General features: G+C 41.8%; 1 protein-coding gene across 1 annotated transcript; it reads left to right on the forward strand.

The window, feature by feature from the left end:
• The first annotated feature begins 1,733 nt into the window (after positions 1–1,733).
• ddx59 (DEAD (Asp-Glu-Ala-Asp) box polypeptide 59) lies at positions 1,734–19,026 on the forward strand. Its single transcript, XM_060940617.1, has 7 exons — positions 1,734–2,743; positions 7,061–7,243; positions 9,145–9,234; positions 9,329–9,580; positions 17,902–18,054; positions 18,144–18,272; positions 18,600–19,026. The coding sequence occupies exons 1-7, from the start codon at positions 1,916–1,918 to the stop codon at positions 18,861–18,863; spliced, it is 1,899 nt and encodes a 632-aa protein (XP_060796600.1). The 5' UTR covers positions 1,734–1,915; the 3' UTR covers positions 18,864–19,026.

The raw sequence follows: 19,026 nt of genomic DNA on the forward strand, positions 1-19,026 counted from the left end.
ATTGTTACCCTCCCCAGGAGTGGTCGACCAACAAAGATCACTCCAAGAGCAAGGCATGTAATAGTTGGCGAGGTCACAAAGGACCCCAAGGTAACTTCTAAGCAACTGAAGGCCTCTCTCACATTGGCTAATGTTAATGTTCATGAGTCCACCATCAGGAGAACACTGAACAACAATGGTGTGCATGGCAGGGTTGCAAGGAGAAAGCCACTGCTCTCCAAAAAGAACATTGCTGCTCATCTGCAGTTTGCTAAAGATCATGTGGACAAGCCAGAAGGCTATTGGAAAAATGTTTTGTGGACAGATGAGACCAAAATAGAACTTTTTGCTTTAAATGAGAAGCGTTATGTTTAGAGAAAGGAAAACACTGCATTCCAGCATAACAACCTTACCCCATCTGTGAAACATGGTGGTACCATGGTTTGGGCCTGTTTTGCTGCATCTGGGCCAGGACGGCTTGCCATCATTGATGGAACAATGAATTCTGAATTATACCAGCGAATTCTAAAGGAAAATGTCAGGACATCTGTCCATGAACTGAATCTCAAGAGAAGGTGGGTCATGAAGCAAGACAATGACCATAAGCACACAAGTCGTTCTACCAAAGAATGGTGAAAGAAGAGTAAAGTTAATGTTTTGGAATGGCCAAGTCAAAGTTCTGACCTTAATCCAGTCAAAATGTTGTGGAAGGACCTGAAGCGAGCAGTTCATGTGAGGAAACCCACCAACATCCCAGAGTTGAAGCTGTTCTGTACGGAGGAATGGGCTAAAATTCCTCCAAGCCGGTGTGCAGGACTGATCAACAGTTACTGGAAACGTTTAGTTGCAGTTATTGCTGCACAAGGGGGTCACACCAGATACTGAAAGCAAAGGTTCACATACTTTTGCCACTCACAGGTATGTAATATCTGATCATTTTCCTCAATAAATAAATGACCAAGTGTAATATTTTTGTCTCATTTGTTTAACTGGGTTCTCTTTATCTACTTTTAGGACTTGTGTGGGGTGGCACGGTGGTGTAGTGGTTAGCGCTGTCGCCTCACAGCAAGCAGGTCCGGGCTCGAGCCCCGTGGCCGGCGAGGGCCTTTCTGTGCAGAGTTTGCATGTTCTCCCCGTGTCCGCGTGGGTTTCCTCCGGGTGCTCCAGTTTCCCCCACAGTCCAAAGACATGCAGGTTAGATTAACTGGTGACTCTAAATTGACCGTAGGTGTGAATGTGAGTGTGAATGGTTGTCTGTGTCTATGTGTCAGCCCTGTGATGACCTGGCGACTTGTCCAGGGTGTACCCCGCCTTTCGCCCGTAGTCAGCTGGGATAGACTCCAGCTTGCCTGCGACCCTGTAGAACAGGGTAAAGCGGCTAGAGATAATGAGATGAGATGAGGACTTGTGTGAAAATCTGATGATGTTTTAGGTCATATTTATGCGGAAATATAGAACATTCTAAAAGGTTCACAAACTTTCAAGCACCACTGTACAAACAAACAAATATTTTCTCTCAATCCGAGTCATTTCATTCAATTTCTCTCTCTCTCTACCGCAAAAGAAACAGTAAAGAGATTAGTATTTCGTTTTGTTTTTACAGTTTAGATATCCAAAAACAAAATGATCGAATGACTATAAATTACTTTTAAATACTACAACACTTCGGACATGTTTTTTTCCCCTTTCTACCATGAACTCCAATACCCAGAATTCCAAGGTAGTACTGTCGTCATATTTGCGCGACCGATTCAGCGTAAACAAGCAGCACAGCAGTCTCCCTCTCTCTGTGTATATATATGTAACTTTTTTTGGTTTAAACCCAAAGCGTTATGTTTTCTTGCCCTATGAGTTAGTTGTAAATTGGGAGTATTTATAATATTTATAAGTGTATTAGTTTTGCGTGTGGCTGTTTTGTTATGAGCCTGAAAGGAAAATGTTTATGCCTCGATCGTTAAAAGTTAAGAGAGCGTCTGAGAGTCAGAAAACCACCGAGGTGAAAAAAAGCAAAGGAAACCTGGATGACACTGTAACTGCTCCTGATGTTACAGAATCGCACAGTGTGGAAAAAGGTTTGCCAGTGAAAACAGAAGATAATAAACAGGACGAATCACATGAAGATGCCATGGTACTGCAAAGCGAGTTACTAAGTGATGAAACAGAGGTGTGTGAAGAGGCGCAGGAACAGGAGGAACCTGTAAAGTCGTTCAAGAAAAGCCAGAGATGGCCAAACCCAGGGGAACCTGTCTGTGTCATGTGTGGCCGTTATGGTGAGTACATCTGTGACAACACTGACAATGATGTGTGCAGTTTGGAGTGCAAGGCGAGCCACTTGGCCAGTATGTGCATAGGACTTCGAGAAAAGGTCTTCTCCAAAATGAAGCAAGACAGTCCAGGCGTCGCTCCATCGCATCATCAGACGCATACGGAGAACACCTCAAATAGTGCCGGGCTCAGTTACTCCTACAAAGAAGATGCCTTCATAATGGATCTGACTGAAGACCAGGTTGAAAGGGTGAAGAAAGAACTGGCAATTGTTACAGAAGGTCATGATGTCACCAGACCCATCATTGAATTTGAGCACTGCCGTTTTCCTGAAGCGCTCAAGATGAACCTGAAGAAGGCTGGCTATGAAGCCCCGACTCCTATCCAAATGCAGATGGTTCCTGTAGGTTTGGCTGGGAGAGATGTGATTGCCACGGCTGACACAGGATCTGGAAAGACCATTGCCTTCCTGCTTCCAGTGGTGCTTCATTGCTTGGAGGTAAAATGTGGAGAGAAATGTTAAACATTTGTTACTTACTGGATGGTACGATGGTGCAGTGGTTAGCACTGTCACCTTACAGCAAGCAAGATCTAGGTTGTAGTCAGAAGTTTACATACACCCATCATGGGCATGAATGTCATGGTAATTTTGGGCTGTTAATGATTTCCTTGAACTGTTCTTTTTCCAGGGTGGAATGATTGTACAGTGTACATCTTTAATGACTTCAAAAAACAATAATTGAATGCACAAGTTTGAATTTATTTTGGATTTTCTCTAATCCACACGGTCAAAATTATACACACAGGCTCAAATATATACATTCACTTAAATTTGTTAATAAGTGGTGCTGAAGGTTCTACAATGTCTTTTAACTTGCCAAGGCCTATTCACTTCTCGTTAGTGATCATGATTGACTACAACTGGTAGTTTCTCTTTGCCAGCATAAAAAGGATTTGTTTGACAGCACTCATTGGATTGACCAATACTCAGAACCATGGGCAAGTCCAAGGAACTCAGTGAAGACCTAAGAAAGAGAATTATAGATTTACACAAGTTGGGAAGGTCTCTTGGAGCCATTTCTAAACAACTGCAGATTCCAAGATCATCAGTTCAAACAATTGTATGAAAGTACAAGTTATTCGGATGCGTCACCACTTTGGCGAGGTCTGGAAGAAGACCCAAGCTGTCACCCTCAGATGAGAGGAAATTGGTTAGGATGTTCAGGAACCACCAAGGCTCAAGCCTGCCATAAACTAGAAACTGCTGGAACACCAGTGTTATTGTCCACAGTGAAGCGAGTTTTACATCGCCATGGACTGAGAGGGTGCCGACCAAGAAAGAAGCCCCTGCTCCAAAATCGACACCTTCAAGCTCAACTGAAATTTGCAGCTGCCCACATGGACAAGCCAAATGCCTTCTGGAGAAAAGTTTTATGGTCAGACGAGACAAAGATTGAGCCATTTGGCAACAACGACAAGAGGTATGTTTGGAGGAGTAAAGGTGAAGCTTTCAAACCTAGGAACACTGTACCAACTGTCAAGCATCATGGTGGTGGTAGCATCATGCTCTGGGGCTGTTTTGCTGCCAGTGGTACTGGTGCATTGCACAAAGTGTATGGAATAATGAAGGAGTACTACCTCCAAATTCTTCAACTTCATCTCAAATCAACAGTTAGACGGTTGAAACTTGGACACCGTTTGGTGTTCCAACAGGATAATGATCCCAAACACACATCAGAACTGGTTTTGGAATGGATAAAGCAGGATAACATTAAGCTTCTGGAATGGCCTTCCCAAAGCCCTGACCTCAACCCTATTGAAAATTTGTGTACTACTCTTAAAAACCGGATCCGTGCCAGGAAACCTACCAATTCTGCCAAGAAGAGTGGTCAAATATCCAGCCAGAATTATGCTAGTAGCTTGTTGATGGCTACCAAAAGTGTCTGGTCGAGGTGCAACTTGCTAAAGGACATTTAACCAAATATTAGTGGGGGTGTATGTATATATTTGAACCTGTATGCATAATTTTGAGCCTGTGTGGATTAGAGAAAATCCAAAATAAATTCAAACTTGTGCGGTCAGTTCTTGTTTTTTGAAGTCGTTAAAGATGTACACTGTACAATCATTCCACCCTGGAAAAAGAACAGTTCAAGGAAATCACTAACAGCCCAAAATTACCATGACATTCGTGCCCATGATGAGTGTATGTAAACTTCTGACCACAACTGTAGGTTGGAACCTTACTGTGTGGAGATTACATGTTCTCCTGGTGCTTGCGTCGGTTTCCTCCTACAATCCAAAGACATGCAGATTAAGTCAACTGGCTACTTTAAATTGCCCATAATTGCTGATCTGTAAATCACTGATATATATAAAAAAAAAATCCTGGATCATTTCCTCAATAAATAAATGACCAAGTATAATTTTCTTCATTTGTTTCATCTTTATGAGCTTTTAAGACTTGTGTGGAAAATCTGATGATGTTTTAGTTCATATTTAAAGTATATTCCACTGTAGTAGGCCTATCAGACGCTCGCTGGCCGTGCTGTGAAAACTGTCCATGCAGACGCTCATCTAAGTTTCCAAATCTGTCATTGCTTGAATATTTTCTATCGTGAATGCTATCATTAAAAAGCTTATCTTTGCTTTCCAAAGAAATGTATCTGGTTAAGATCTGTTCAGTACTTTGGGAGTAATGGCAGGTTGAAGTCGGTATAACAGAGTAAAAACTCTGCTCGCGTGATGTTGGGAAACTGCCGGTGCTTTTCTTTTTGAGTCACGGAAAAGCGGTCAGGCTCTCTCTCTCTCTCTCTCTCTCCCCTGATCACTTTCTGACTGGATTATTCGTGAATATCAATCAGAGGACTTTTTTTATACTCACTGTTTCTGATGAAGGATTCAGCAAAATTTTCCGTCTGCTAGTTTTGATGGTTTTGTTTTTGATGAGACTTTGAAGTGAGTTTTCATAGCTTTACCGACTTATTTATTCAAATCAAACTGATTCATGTAAATAAATAACTATTTTAGAATATAACTGGAGTTGTTTTGATGAAAAAATATTGAGATCTTAGTGGTCGGAATGAGATTTTAAAAAAGCCTAAGTCAGAAACGCGAGTGTCAATTTCAGTTCAGTTAACGTGAATTGTTTATTGAATGTGGATCAGACAGGTTTTTTTTTTTTTTGAGGTTTGCCTTGAAAGCTGTAAATATTATCATTTATATTCTTTCATATAAACACTAGAAGGCCCTACTTTAGAGAAATACAAAGGTCTACAGAGCACAAAGAGGGGATTAGAAAGAACCTTTTATTTTTTTTTATTCTGATAGAGAATGGTAGATGTAAGACATTCAATGTTTATTTATGCAGATTTTGTCATTGATTGATTTCTCCTTCTTTGTGATGTATAAATGAGTTAAGATCAGCTTTATATTGCACAAATAAAGGCATTTGCTGAAACTTTGAAGAAGAGAGTGTACCAATTTAATGTTTTTACCTGATTAGCATAATTAATACTGATCAAATACTAATTTGCATAACTGGTTTGCATAATTTGCATAATTTTTCACATTTTGTATTCGGTATACAACCATCTATGTGCCTGCTAATTTCCATGTAAATATCTTGGAAAAATAAAGTTATGAAGGAAAAAACATTTGATCTCATTGGTTAATGAGGCCCATTTTGGACCATGTGATCCTCATACAGAATATTACGGCAGTTTTCTAAAAATTAAGCCGTTTCTTCACTCTTTGATTTGCAATATCTCAAGAACGGATAAACATACAGTATTTTAATTCTGTAGAAAGTATGTTCTGAATTCAATGAGAGCAGTTTCATGCTATTTGGATTGAATTTTCACCTAATATGCCTAACTGTATATTATTACTATATTGATCACGCAGCTAATTTGGAGCACAAAAAGCATCCAACACACAACACTTCATTTCCCTCTTGGATTAGTACATGGTCTGGGTATCAATAGGACACTGCAGCTTATTGAATTTCCCAGTGTGGAGAGACATGCATTAAAAGTGGCTAATGGATGTACAGGACATGATTAGAGAGTGGGATGTGATCTTTGGTGTATATTCCTTGAGCAGTTATGTAAATAGAAAGACAGACATGTTTGCCCACTTTTGTATTATGGAGCAGAGGAGCAGAGTAAAAAAAAAATACACTACTGTTCAAAAGTTTGGGGTCACCCAGACAATTTTGTGTTTTCCATGAAAAGTCACACTTTTATTTACCACCATAAGTTGTAAAATGAATAGAAAATATAGTCAAGACATTTTTCTGGTCATTTTGAGCATTTAATCGACCCCACAAATGTGATGCTCCAGAAACTCAATCTGCTCAAAGGAAGGTCAGTTTTATAGCTTCTCTAAAGAGCTAAACTGTTTTCAGCTGTGCTAACATGATTGTACAAGGGTTTTCTAATCATCCATTAGCCTTCTGAGGCAATGAGCGAACACATTGTACCATTAGAACACTGGAGTGATAGTTGCTGAAAATGGGCCTCTATACACCTATGGAGATATTGCACCAAAAACCAGACATTTGCAGCTAGAATAGTCATTTACCACATTAGCAATGTATAGAGTGGATTTCTGATTAGTTTAAAGTGATCTTCATTGAAAAGAACAGTGCTTTTCTTTCAAAAATAAGGACATTTCAAAGTGACCCCAAACTTTTGAACGGTAGTGTACATCTGAATCATCAGCATGTGTTGTGTCTTGAAACCGAAAGACCACCATTATTACTGATTACTTGTGTTTTAATTAAGAGTCTTAATTTGTGCCTGTTTTTGATTTTCAGAAGGAAGCAGGTACTTCAGCCAGCCCTGTGAATGTGATTCTGACTCCCACCCGGGAGCTGGCTATCCAAATTGAGAGACAGGTGAAGGAGCTGATTATGGGCCTGCCCAACATGAGGACTGCACTACTGGTCGGGGGGATGCCCCTACCCCCTCAGCTACATCGGCTCAAGCAGAAAATCAAGGTAGTCCTTCTAAACCATACTCGTTCCAATATCCCAAATGTTTTCTGTCAGCAATGTGCACTGCAGGAGGCTTTATTTCAGTTTCAGTGAACAATTCATAGTATTACAGCACTAAAACACTATATGACCAAACGTTTGTAGACACCTTCCTCAAACTGGTGTCACACAATTGTCTAGAATCCCTTTATATGCTGAAGCATTATAGTTTCCCTTCATTGGAACTACCTGTTCTGACACGACAATGCTGACGTGCACAAAGCGAGCTCCATGAAGACATGGTTTGCTAAGGTTGGACTAGAAGAACTTGAGTGTCCTGCAGAGAGCCCTGACTGAACTCAACCCCACTGAACACCAACCATACCCCAGACCTCCTCATCCAACATCAATGCCTGACCTTAGGAATACTCTTGGAGCTGAATGAACATAAATCCCCATAGCTGTGCTCGAAAATGTAGTGGGATGCTTTCCCAGAAGAATAGAGGTTATTATAGTAATAAAGGGGGACTAAATTTTTGGAATAGGATGTTCAACAAGCACATGTGAGCATGATGGTCAGTTGTCCATGTTCACAGTGCAGTTTGAGTAAATTACAGCAGATGCAAAGACTTTATTCTTGGGTTTCACGTGACGTCACATCCGCCTCATTAGTAATTCAAAACTTTAGCAGGTGGTCTACCAAAGCTCAGTTGACAAAGCGTTTGTACGGAGAAGGTGCATTGCTCGCATGAAAAATGTCTTACGCTTGTGGTGTTTTAGGTTTTTCAAATCGATCAAACCATGAAACTGATAAAAGTTTCTTCAGGGTTCCCCGTGAACTAATAAAAAAGGGTGAATGAACACAGGATTTTCACAAAAGACGTGGAGAAAGGTGGCTTTTGAACCTCTCACTGAAATCGAAGGGAGCCGAGTCGAAGCCTGCTCAAGTTTGCAGTGATCACTTGGTGAAAGGTTTGTATTTCCCTCTCAGCTCTGTCCTTAGTGTTTCCCAAGTACTTTTCTTGCTATGTGTCGTTATTTTACGGTACTTTTTTTAATCACGATGCGCTAAAGTCCCCAGCTGTTTCTTTGTTTACTCCTCACTCTTCACAAAGTCCATATGCATGAAGGTCATGACACATTTCTTCCCCAGCCATACAGTTACAATGCGCTGTGATCACTTCTCCATCTTGTTTAACTAAGATCCAGGTCTTTAAAGGGGTTTCTGATTATCTTTGTGAATGATTTAGCTGAGAGATAAGAGCCAACACAAGTGAGAATCAAGCGAACTGTTGTTTGTTTACACTTCAACTTGCAGCGCTTCGTTGTAAAGATGTGAACGAAAAGCTTAAAAAAAAACCATACATACACGGGCAAAAACAATACAGGAATCATTCGGCAGTGACTTGATCCCGAGGTCCTTTACCCAGCCACATACAAAAAAGTTGTAAGCCTCCATACTCTTCCACACTTTCATCTGTTTTGCGGTGTAGAAGGACGTCTGCAACACCAGATAGTTTGAGATGCTGGGGAACTCGACTGAAGGGTAGTTTTCAAGATCGTATGACAAATCCTTCTTTCCCAGACTGTAGGGGTCGATTCCATTGCACGTAGCAATCTTCTGGATATGCAGTATCTAAAGTGAGCAGTGGCTTCTAGATTACAAGCATACTCTGATAAGTTATCACTAGTTGTTTGCACTACGGCAGCCATTTTGGTTTGCTAGACCACCAGCTGTTTTACCAGAAGTGAAATCGCTGAGAAAAGTCACGTGACTGAAACCCAAGAATACTACAACTGTAAAATAATTGTGTTTTACGTATTTAATAAATCAGTCAACAAATTCGGGTTTATTTTGTTACTGTTTACCTGTAGCACAATCGATGTGTATATGAAAAAAATGTGCATGTTTCCTGTCCATGCAGATTGTGATCGCCACTCCAGGCCGTCTCATAGAGATTCTGAAGCAGAAGGCCGTCCAGCTTGACCGCGTCAAAGTCGTAGTTGTTGATGAGGTATGATTCTGTTATTCAATACAGTTTGGTGCTTTGTTTAAACTGCTTTCCTTCCAGCTGTCTCTCTTTAAAAATCTTCTGTTCGCCGTGTCAGGCTGACACCATGCTGAAGATGGGATTCCAGCAACAAGTGCTGGAGATTTTGGAGCACATTCCTGAGGACCATCAGACTTTGCTAACCTCTGCCACAATACCTGCAGGGACGGAGCTGCTAACATCGCGTCTAACCAGCGATCCTGTACGCATTACAGTTGGCCAGAAGAATCAACCGTGTGCTAACGTTCGCCAGATCATCCTCTGGGTAGAGGAGCCATCAAAGAAAAAGAAGCTCTTTGAGATTCTGAATGTAAGAAACTATTTCTTTTAGACAGAGGTGTGATAATGATGTCCGATTTATCAATCCATTATGTTGTTGACTATCCTGGTGGAGGAACTGATCAGTTTCATGTACAGCAAGAACGTTGCACGAAAGATTTCACTTTTAACAGCACAGAACTAAAGAACAAACATAGCAGGGAAAATCATCTGAGAAAACAAACAATATTTGTGCATAAAATATTTTAAGTTATTCCATGAAGTCGAGTCGTACATGATTATCACATCGGTGTAGCACTGAGTTGTCTATAAGCCATGTACAGTGACATTGAGTGGAATAACTGTTTTATTCTATCCACATTCACTGGATTGTGGGAAATGGAGCCTTTTTTATTTATTTATTTATTTTGCGCAAATTCAGTAAATTAAAAACTTTGTCAGACGTTTTGTATAAAATCATTTCCACTTGGAATGTAAACAAACTGGCGAAATGACAGCAGCAATTTCTGAAAAATGCGATAATTCTTGAAAAATTAAAAAAAGAAGATACTTTTATTCCATATTTTGTTGCTTTTTTGGGATTTTGTTTTCAAATAGAGTTTTTATTTCGTCCTCGGTTGGTTCAGCAACACACTCCGCCATTTTCTTCTTCTTTAGGGTTTTTTGGCAGGTTGGCAAACCAACTTAAAGTGTACAGTGCCTTGAAAAAGTATTCATACCCCTTGAACTTTTTCACATTTTCCACCTTACAACCATGAACTTAAAAGTTTTTTATTGAGATTTTTTGTGATAGACCAACACAGAGTAGCACATAATTGTGAAGTGAAACGAAAATGATAAATGGTCTTCAAAATTTTAAACAAATAAAATTCTGAAAAATGTGGTGTGCATTAGAATTCAGCCCCCTGTCCTCTGATACCTCTAAATACAATCCAGTGCAATCAATTGCCTTCAGAAGTCATCTAATTAGTTAATAGAGTCCTAACTGTGTGTAATTTACTCTCAGCATAAATACACTTGTTCTGTGAAGGCCTCAGTGGTTTGTTAGAGAACACTGAAGAACAAACAGCATCATGAAGACCAAAGAACTCACCAGACAGGTCAGGGATAAAGTTCTGGAGAAGTTTAAAGCAGGGTTAGGTTATAAAAAAAAAAAATCCCAAGCTCTGAACATCTCAAGAAGCACTGTTCAATCCATCATTCAAAAATGGAAAAAGTATGGCACAACTGCAAACCTACCAAGACATGGCCGTCCACCTAAACTGACAGAGTGAGCAAGGAGAGCACTGGTCAGAGAAGCAGCCAAAAGGCCCATGATCACTCTGGAGGAGCTGCAGAAATCCACAGCTCAGGTGGGAGAATCTGTGCACAGGACAACTATAAGTCATACACTCCGCAAATCTGACCTTTTTGGAAGAGTGGCAAGAAGAAAGCCATTGTTGAAAGACAGGCATAAGAAGTCCCGTTTGCCAGAAGCCATGTAGGGGACACAGCAAACATGTGGAAGAAGGTGCTTTGGTCAGATGAGACCAAAGTTGAACTTTTTGGCCTAAATGCAAAGCGCTGTGTGTGGCGGAAAACTAACACTGCTCATCACCCTGCACACACCATCCCCACTGTGAAACATGGTGGTGGCAGCATCATGCTATGGGGATGCTTTTCTTCAGCAGGGACAGGGAAGCTGGTCAGAGTTGATGGGAAGATGGATGGAGCTAAACACAGGGCAATCCTGGAAGAAAACCTGTTGGAGGCTGCAAAAGACTTGAGACTGGGAAGGAGATTCACCTTCCAGCAAGACAATGACCCTAAACATACAGCCAGAGCTACAATGGAATGGTTTAGATCAAAGAATATTCATGTATTAGAATGGCCCAGTCAAAGTCCAGACCTAAATCCCATTGAGCATCTGTGGCAAGACTTGAAAATTGCTGTTCACAGACACTCTCCATCCAATCTGGCTGAGCTTGAGCTACAGTGCCTTGAAAAAGTATTCATACCCCTTGAACTTTTTCACATTTTTCCACCTTACAACCACGAACTTAAAAGTTTTTTATTGAGATTTTATGTGATCGACCAACACAGAGTAGCACATAATTGTGAAGTGAAACGAAAATGATAAATGGTCTTCAGAATTTTAAACAAATAAAAATCTGAAAAATGTGGTGTGCATTAGTATTCAGCCCCCCTGCGTCAATACTTTGCAGAGCCACCTTTTGCTGCAATTACAGCTGCAAGTCTTTTGTGGTATGTCTCTACCAGCTTTGCACATCTAGACACTGAAATTTTTGCCCATTCTTCTTTGCAAAATAGCTCAAGCTCAGCCAGATTGGATGGAGAGCGTCTGTGAACAGCAATTTTCAAGTCTTGCCACAGATGCTCAATGGGATTTAGGTCTGGACTTTGACTGGGCCATTCTAACACATGAATATTCTTTGATCTAAAACCATTCCATTGTAGCTCTGGCTGTATGTTTAGGGTCATTGTCTTACTGGAAGGTGAATCTCCTTCCCAGTCTCAAGTCTTTTGCAGCCTCCAACAGGTTTTCTTCCAGGATTGCCCTGTATTTAGCTCCATCCATCTTCCCATCAACTCTGACCAGCTTCCCTGTGCCTGCTGAAGAAAAGCATCCCCATAGCATGATGCTGCCACCACCATGTTTCACAGTGGGGATGGTGTGTGCAGGGTGATGAGCAGTGTTAGTTTTCCACCACACGTAGCGCTTTGCATTTAGGCCAAAAAGTTCAACTTTGGTCTCATCTGACCAAAGCACCTTCTTCCACATGTTTGCTGTGTCCCCTACATGGCTTCTGGCAAACTGCAAATGGGACTTCTTACGCCTGTCTTTCAACAATGGCTTTCTTCTTGCTACTCTTCCCAAAGGGCCAGATTTGTGGAGTGTACGACTTATAGTTGTCCTGTGCACAGATTCTCCCACCTGAGCTGTGGATTTCTGCAGCTCCTCCAGAGTGATCATGGGCCTCTTGGCTGCTTCTCTGACCAGTGCTCTCCTTGCTCGCTCTGTCAGTTTAGGTGGACGGCCATGTCTTGGTAGGTTTGCAGTTGTGCCATACTTTTTCCATTTTTGAATGATGGATTGAACAGTGCTTCTTGAGATGTTCAGAGCTTGGGATATTTTTTTATAACCTAACCCTGCTTTAAACTTCTCCAGAACTTTATCCCTGACCTGTCTGGTGAGTTCTTTGGTCTTCATGATGCTGTTTGTTCTTCAGTGTTCTCTAATAAACCACTGAGGCCTTCACAGAACAAGTGTATTTATGCTGAGAGTAAATTACACACAGTAGGACTCTATTAACTAATTAGATGACTTCTGAAGGCAATTGATTGCACTGGATTGTATTTAGAGGTATCAGAGTACAGGGGGCTGAATACTAATGCACACCACATTTTTCAGATTTTTATTTGTTTAAAATTTTGAAGACCATTTATCATTTTCGTTTCACTTCACAATTATGTGCTACTCTGTGTTGGTCTATCACATAAAATATCAGTTAAAAACTTTCAAGTCCGTGGTTGTAAGGTGGAAAAATGTGAAAAAGTTCAAGGGGTATGAATACTTTTTCAAGGCACTGTATTTTGCAAAGAAGAATGGGCAAAAATTTCAGTGTCTAGATGTGCAAAGCTGGTAGAGACGTACCACAAAAGACTTGCAGCTTTAATTGCAGCAAAAGGTGGCTCTACAAATTATTGACGCAGGGGGGCTGAATACTAATGCACATTACATTTTTCAGATTTTTATTTGTTTAAAATTTTGAAGACCATTTATCATTTTCGTTTCACTTCACAATTATGTGCTACTCTGTGTTGGTCTATCACATAAAATCTCAATAAAAAAAACTTTTAAGTTCGTGGTTGCAAGGTGGGAAAATGTGAAAAAGTTCAAGGGGTATGAATACTTTTTTAAGGCACTGTATATGCCTCTAAACCCCACTTTTTTCCTTTTACAAAGCAACAGTCATTATGTTGACTGACCATGTGTTTTTAAACCATAGCCGATCCAAAAGGCCATAAATTAATGGAAAATCAATAAGATCAGCCGATTTTCACGGAATCTGCCGAGACTGAACCGGAAGCTCCCAAAGGGGTGTGTGACGTCACATGTGTAACAATCCAGGGATCAATTTCATTCCTGTGCGCAGCAGTGGTTAGACCAGTCTCGATATGGAATCACGTTTTGGAGAGAATTCTGATAGTGATTGTGATTCTTATATGTCGGACGAAGGGGCAGATGATTATCAAGGATATTCCGGAGTAAATGGTGAGCTTTTTGAGTCCCCAAGACAAGAAACTGCCAGTTCACGACAGTCCCACTCACCGCTGATAGCGCACCACCAGCCAGAGAGAACTTGAAACACAGATCGGTTTGTGGATTTTTATTCTAAGCTGGGCACTGCAAAATCTCATCTCATTATCTCTAGCCGCTTTATCCTGTCCTACAGGGTCGCAGGCAAGCTGGAGCCTATCCCAGCTGACTACGGGCGAGAGGCGGGGTACACCCTGGACAAGTCGCCAGGTCATCACAGGGCTGACACATAGACACAGACAACCATTCACACTCACATTCACACCTACGCTCAATTTAGAGTCACCAGTTAACCTAACCTGCATGTCTTTGGACTGTGGGGGAAACCGGAGCACCTGGAGGAAACCCACACAGACACGGGGAGAACATGCAAACTCCACACAGAAAGGCCCTCGCCGGCCACGGGGCTCGAGCCCAGGACCTTCTTGCTGTGAGGTGACAGCGCTAACCACTACACCACTGGCACTGCAAAATATAGGGGAAAATATTTAATGTACATGTATCTCAATAAATGCAGAAATATAATATTTAAAGTGTACACTTTTTCAGTGTGTCAGGAGTATGTTTTATTAATAAAAAGTGACAAAACAGGCAAACAATCCAAAACAGCAGGCAAGATCATAAACGAGAAACAAGCAATGGGTCGGGCGAGGCACAGAGCATCACAGGCTAAAAATGGAAACTAGGAATAGGGTTCAGAAAACCAGGAGATCAACACGGAGAAAAAGGCTCGGCAAAGTGTACAAGCATCACGTAATACTTCGCAACAAGTGTGCGTCAACACAGTCCTTTTAGAGGCATGCTGATGTGTCTTAATAACGCACAGGTGTGCATAATTAACAGTGCGCGTGTGAGTGAGTGTCCGCTTTTTTACCCAGAGAGTGGACAAATCAACAACCCGGATCCCAACACAAACAGGACAAATGGCTTTCTTCTTCTTCTTCGTCCCATCACCAGCAATGGTCATAGGGGCACCACTGATGACATTTTAAGACTCCATCATTGGTGTGTCTAGGGCATTTAAACTTGGTGGAACCCGTCCCTCTGAATGGACAATTTTTGGAGTAGCCAGTCCGCAGGTCTTTGGACTGTGGGGCAAACCGGTGTACTCGGAGGAAACCCACGCTGACACGGGGAGAACGTGCAAATTCCACACAGAAAGACCCCCATTGGCCATTGGGCTTGAGCCCAGAACCTTCTTGCTGTGAGGCAACAGTGATAACCACTACACCACCGTACCACCCACAAATGGTTTTAAAAACAAAGAGGAAAAAAAAAATCCTACTCCTTCTTGACTTTTTTGCAGAACTTAATTTGCGACTAAGTCGTTAAGCCTTGATGGGTCTTATTTCACATGAATGAACTCTAAATAATATCCTCCATTTACTTTGAGAGAAAGCGAGCATGCATTATTTAGCTTGCATTACATTACATTGCATTACATGAGTCTTCAGTCTGTACTTGAAGATGGTCAGGGAGTCGGCAGTTCTGACCTCGATGTGGAGGTCATTCCACCAATGGGGAGCCAGGACAGACAGCAGTCTCGAGTGGAGAGGAGGAGGGGCCAGGTGACCAGTAGTAGCAGAGTGTAGGGGCAGATCAGTCTCTGGAGGTATGCTGGACCTGACCCCTTGAGAGCCTGGTAAACTAGCACCAATGTCTTAAATTTGATGCGAGCTGCAACAGGTAGCGAGTGAAGGGCAGCGAGCAGAGGGGTAGTGTGGGAAGAACGAGGGAGGTTGTAGACCTGCAGCATTCTGGATGAGCTGCAGGGGTTTGATGGCAGATGCTGGAAGGCCAGCAAGGAGAGAGTTGCAGTAGCCCAAGCGGGAGAGGGATCGGCGCATGGACCAGGTGGTGAGAAAAGGGGCAGATCCTTCAGATGTTGTAGAGGAGGAATCTACACATCTGGGTCAAACACCACCTCTTGCTACCAGGTTCTTTGTGCTGAGTGAAGGTGGCCTAGAGAATGTCCAGGGGTGGAGAGGATGGAGATCACCTCTGTCATGCCTGAGTTGAGCTTCAGGTGATGGCTGTCACGCAGGCAAACAGAGATGCAAGCAGAGACCTGTGTGTCAGAAGGAGGAAAAGAGAGAAACAATTGGGTGTCCTCAGCTTGCTGTGAAAAGCTTGAGATTGAGAGGAAGGGGGTGGGGCTTCCAGATGGTGTGAGCTCATAACCGAGAGTTGGAAATCTTTCCAAATTCATATGTCGATCGGCTCATCTGTCGTTTTACTGAAAAGAAAACACTGTTTTGTTGCCCTGTCGTTGAGAATATATTTGCAGTGGTGGTGTTTATTCTTTTGGTCTCTGCTGCATTCTTGTACGTCTACAGTCTGAATGAATGTGTTAGGTTTTGTTTACAGCTGTGGTTCTCAGGGTAGTCCCTCTCAGAGCCAGACAGTCCACATTTGTCCTCCGTCCCCACTCACACAGAGGACTGGTTCGAGATCCGGTGTTTTACCTGATGTCAGGGCTTCATTTATAAACATACAGTATAGTTGTACTCCTTTATTGGCCAGATCCTGTCCTTGTACCCTTCTGGAGCTCTTTCCTGGAACCACCTTTGTTTTGGTTTCCAGTCTTATTTTCCAGGAAAGACACTGAGGATAGTTTGTAAGTTTTCCCACCCTGGTATCTCATACACCAGTTTGTTAGTTTCAGTTATACTGGTGGCTGGAATTGTGCTTACAGCATTCCATCAAGTCCTGATTACTGTATCTCGACTTTTTTTTTTTGGGGGGGGGGGACTCCGTTCACACTTTGGTATTAAAATCCTTTTGAGGTGATCTGGCATTTTGGTAAGCCCAGCATCAGGTAGCAACTTTTACACTAATGTAATGCGGTCGCATATGCTCCTGACTAACTCCAAAGGTGATTAGATTACAGTGTGTCTCTAAGGCTACATCCACACGACAACGGCAGCGAGATTAAAAAAAAAAAAATCGCGTCCACATGGGCAACGGATTAGTAAAATATCAGGTACATATGGCAACGCAACGCTTGCTGAAAACGATGCCACACCTCTAGGTGCGCTGTAAGACGGTCCCATCGGAGACACCAGAATAATAGAAGTAAGGACGCATGCGCATAAACTATTATGCGCGAGACTTCATATTAGCCACAGTCAGAAAAATCTGTTTGTAAAATTACGTTATAATGACCAAATACAATGAAAAGTATTTTTCCAGTCTCACCTGTGAAAGGTAATCCCATGTAATCTCGTTTGGACGGCAAACCTGTTAGTACAGTTAAATGCAGCACATGAATGAGGCATCTTTATTCTCTGCTTTGCCCCATCCAATATGGCGGCGAGGATGACGTATGATTCTACGCGGAAGGCGGCGTCTTTAATGGTCCGGAATAAATTGAATGCTACACGTTGATGGATTAATTTGTTCTTCTACGCCCTTTTTGAGGAATGTATTGTAGGACTTAAACCAACATCTGAAGAGGTGAGATCGCTCCTTTTTTTCCCCTATTTTTGCTGGCGGGATTGACTGCCCTAAGGGCTATTCTCTCTCTCTCTCTCTCTCTCTCTCTCTCTCTCTCTCACTTTGCACCATTACACAATAAATATTCACAGTGAAAATATTTTGTAAGCACGTTTCATGAACCAAGTTATAGGATTTGTTGACAACTCGCATCGAGTTCATTACACTTCTACCCGGCGTGAAGCACATGTGGTTGTGACGTCATCGTAAACAAATCCGTTCTACTCATCCAGACGACTTCGCAACGGCGCCGTTGCCAGATCTTTCCACTCTGGAACCCGTTCTCAAAAGATTTCGTTTTGGGGCACCCAAAACGCTGGTGCCGTGTGGACGCCAGGCTGAAATGATAAACAATTTTATCAGATTCACCTGAATCCGTTGCCGTGTGGACAGGGCCTAAGATGCGCTGGACTCTGTTCACTTGTGACCTGATCACATGTTAATAGCAGCCATTAACCCTTTTTACTCTCTTTCTTAACAGAAACTGATCTCTTTTTTTTTTTTTTTCTTTTTTCTTCTTTTTTTCCCCTTTACAGGACACAAAGCTCTACCAGCCTCCTGTGGTGGTGTTTGTAGACTGTAAAGCTGGAGCTGACCTTTTATGTGAGGCTGTACACAAAGTTATGGGTTTAAATACAGTAGCTATTCACTCTGACAAGACGCAGTGGGAACGCAACCGAATCCTCAAGGTAATCATTTTTGAAAGATGTGATACAGATAAAATATTAGCAGATTTAATTAAAGATAATGATTTGCCACGGTGCATATTGTTTTTTAGGGTCTGCTTGAGGGCCAGTTTGAAGTGGTGGTTAGTACAGGCGTACTGGGTAGAGGACTCGACCTGGCCAATGTCAAGCTGGTGGTGAATTTTGACATGCCAGCTAACATGGATGAATATGTTCATCAGGTATGATGTTCCTTTGTTCTTTAACAGTGATTAAACCTGGCATTGTGTGTTGATTTTTTTTTTAACCTTGATACTGGAGCTCTAGAACATTTTGTCTAATTGGATTTAACCTTAATTAAGTCACATAGATAAGAAAAATCCCACTGAAACACCTACTAGACCTGAACTAATATCTGCCCTTCATAGTTTTGACCACCAGGTGTCACTGATGTGCACTAAAGTTTACTGAACTCTCATCTTTGTGGCTTCAGAAAGCTTTGTTCCTTCATCACTACTATTTTTGTGATAAATATGCCTGTAGAGTCTGATGTAATGACTTGTCTGCAGATTGGTAGAGCAGGAAGACTCGGGCACCGAGGGACAGCAATCACCTTCATGAATAACAATAATAAGCGCTTGTTTCTGGACATAGTGGAGAGAGTAAAGCCGACTGGCTCCCAGCTTCCACCGCAACTCCTCAACTCCCCACATCTACTCGAACAGCAAAGGAGAGCCAGAAAAAGAAGTAAACAAGGAGGGGATGATGTCGTGACCAAGAACAACATTATTGACATTATTAAAAGGCATGACAGGAGCCATTATAAGAAGTGACCTAGACATTTCATACAAGGTTAACTTAATTTTTAATAAATACCACATGTTGCATTAAGCAGTCATGAATTGTCTTTTAAATACAACTTTGATCCTAAACAAGGCCAGTGTCGTGCCCTGATAAATCATTACATGTTATACAACACACATCACATCACATTAT

Source organism: Neoarius graeffei, chromosome 15 (genome assembly GCF_027579695.1).
Source record: "Neoarius graeffei isolate fNeoGra1 chromosome 15, fNeoGra1.pri, whole genome shotgun sequence".
In the NCBI taxonomy this organism is placed as follows: domain Eukaryota; kingdom Metazoa; phylum Chordata; class Actinopteri; order Siluriformes; family Ariidae; genus Neoarius; species Neoarius graeffei.

What these genes read in the sequence shown, in the direction of transcription:
- ddx59 (XM_060940617.1), top strand. Translation starts at nt 1,916, where the DNA reads ATGTTTATGCCTCGATCGTTAAAAGTTAAGAGAGCGTCTGAGAGTCAG. An exon ending in TGGTGCTTCATTGCTTGGAG is followed by an intron (nt 2,744 to 7,060) that starts GTAAAATGTGGA and finishes TTTGATTTTCAG; the next exon opens with AAGGAAGCAGGTACTTCAGC. An exon ending in TGGATGAATATGTTCATCAG is followed by an intron (nt 18,273 to 18,599) that starts GTATGATGTTCC and finishes ACTTGTCTGCAG; the next exon opens with ATTGGTAGAGCAGGAAGACT.